Source organism: Eimeria mitis, genomic scaffold, assembly GCF_000499745.2.
Source record: "Eimeria mitis Houghton genomic scaffold, Emh_scaff6182, whole genome shotgun sequence".
In the NCBI taxonomy this organism is placed as follows: domain Eukaryota; phylum Apicomplexa; class Conoidasida; order Eucoccidiorida; family Eimeriidae; genus Eimeria; species Eimeria mitis.
In genome coordinates this window covers 1,142-2,297 of record NW_013574383.1, presented here as the reverse complement: position 1 = coordinate 2,297, position 1,156 = coordinate 1,142, and the positions used below count along the sequence as shown (strand labels likewise).

The 1,156-nt window shown below is 51.5% G+C and overlaps 1 protein-coding gene across 1 annotated transcript in view; it reads right to left on the bottom strand.

The window, feature by feature from the left end:
- Window positions 1–374: 374 nt before the first annotated feature.
- EMH_0086410 (SAG family member) overlaps window positions 375–1,156 on the bottom strand; it is a gene marked incomplete at both ends in the record, with an annotated part of 1,164 nt that continues 382 nt past the window's right edge. The window contains 2 exons of the mRNA XM_013501028.1: window positions 375–483; window positions 574–974. Coding sequence (XP_013356482.1) covers window positions 375–483; window positions 574–974 — 510 coding nt within the window. The remainder of the gene's footprint in view (window positions 484–573; window positions 975–1,156) is intronic.

The window sequence follows — 1,156 nt, the reverse complement described above, 5'->3', positions numbered from 1 at the left end:
GTTGAATTCGACGGAACTTCACTGTACAGCCGCCAAGAATAACAGGCAAGATGAACCATTCACCTCCAAGATACGTCTGCCCTGATGGTCGACCACAGCGGCTCCTCCGGCAGGGCGGAGCAAGGGGCAAAAACATAATTTGCCTCTGTGCACTGTATAGCCGGGTTGTTTACCACTGTTTCGCGATAGTTTAATGATATGCCAGCAGTTAACTCCGCCCTGATGCTCTCATCAGCTGCATGCTTCTCATCTCCCCCGAGCGTACAGTATGTGATCCGCCGGCTTCTACACATCAGCAGTTAGCGAATCTCCTTGCTTCCCTCAAGCATAAGAAAATGCCTCCTGGATCACCCCTCTCTTGAAAAGCCTTTACGTCACAGCAAGCTGAGGCCAAGGATAGCTAATGCAAGACCGACCACACCAGGTGCAACCGCCGACGCAGAGCCTTCAAGAGCGGTCACGATCTGTCCCCATTGATCCTCTCTGCAGAACACGCACCAAGAAACAAAAACAATCTCCAGCCAGAACAGATCCCAGGGAAAAATAGAAGACGTAGGGCTTGAGAAAACTCACGTGAAAGGGGCATCGCCTCCCTCGGCAAGTACATCCGGCACAGTCATGCAAATCAAAGCCGAGGCTTTTGTTTCAGTGTTTTGTTCCGCGCGGCCTCCTCCGCCGCCCGCTTCCGCTCCCTGGGTCGTTTTAGTGCAGGTGACGACACGGCAGTCTGCAGTAGCTTTCTCTGTAGGGTTGTACAGGGCCACGAAAGACACGTTCTCCTGATTGTCGTAAAGATCCTCTTCTTCCTTGTTAGCCGGAGGCAATCCATCAAAGTTGCTGTAGGCGCCCTTCCACTTATCCACAACGGCCTTGCAGTCGACGTTATCTGGATTCTCAACGGGATGGTATGCGTATGTGCCGCTCTGGAACTGTGCTGTAGCCCCTGTTCTTGAAGTTTTTTGTTCTGCCGATGCCTGGAAATAGCAAGATAGTTAGCAGGCGCTGAGGTGATTGGTAAGACAAAGAAATTCCTACGGAAGGCAGCTAGAAAGGTAAAAAACTCACTGGAATCAGGGCATTGCACACCGGCATCCATGCCCATTCATCCACTTGTTCTGACGGACTAGTAGCTTTATCAGGTAGTCTAGCATCGGTT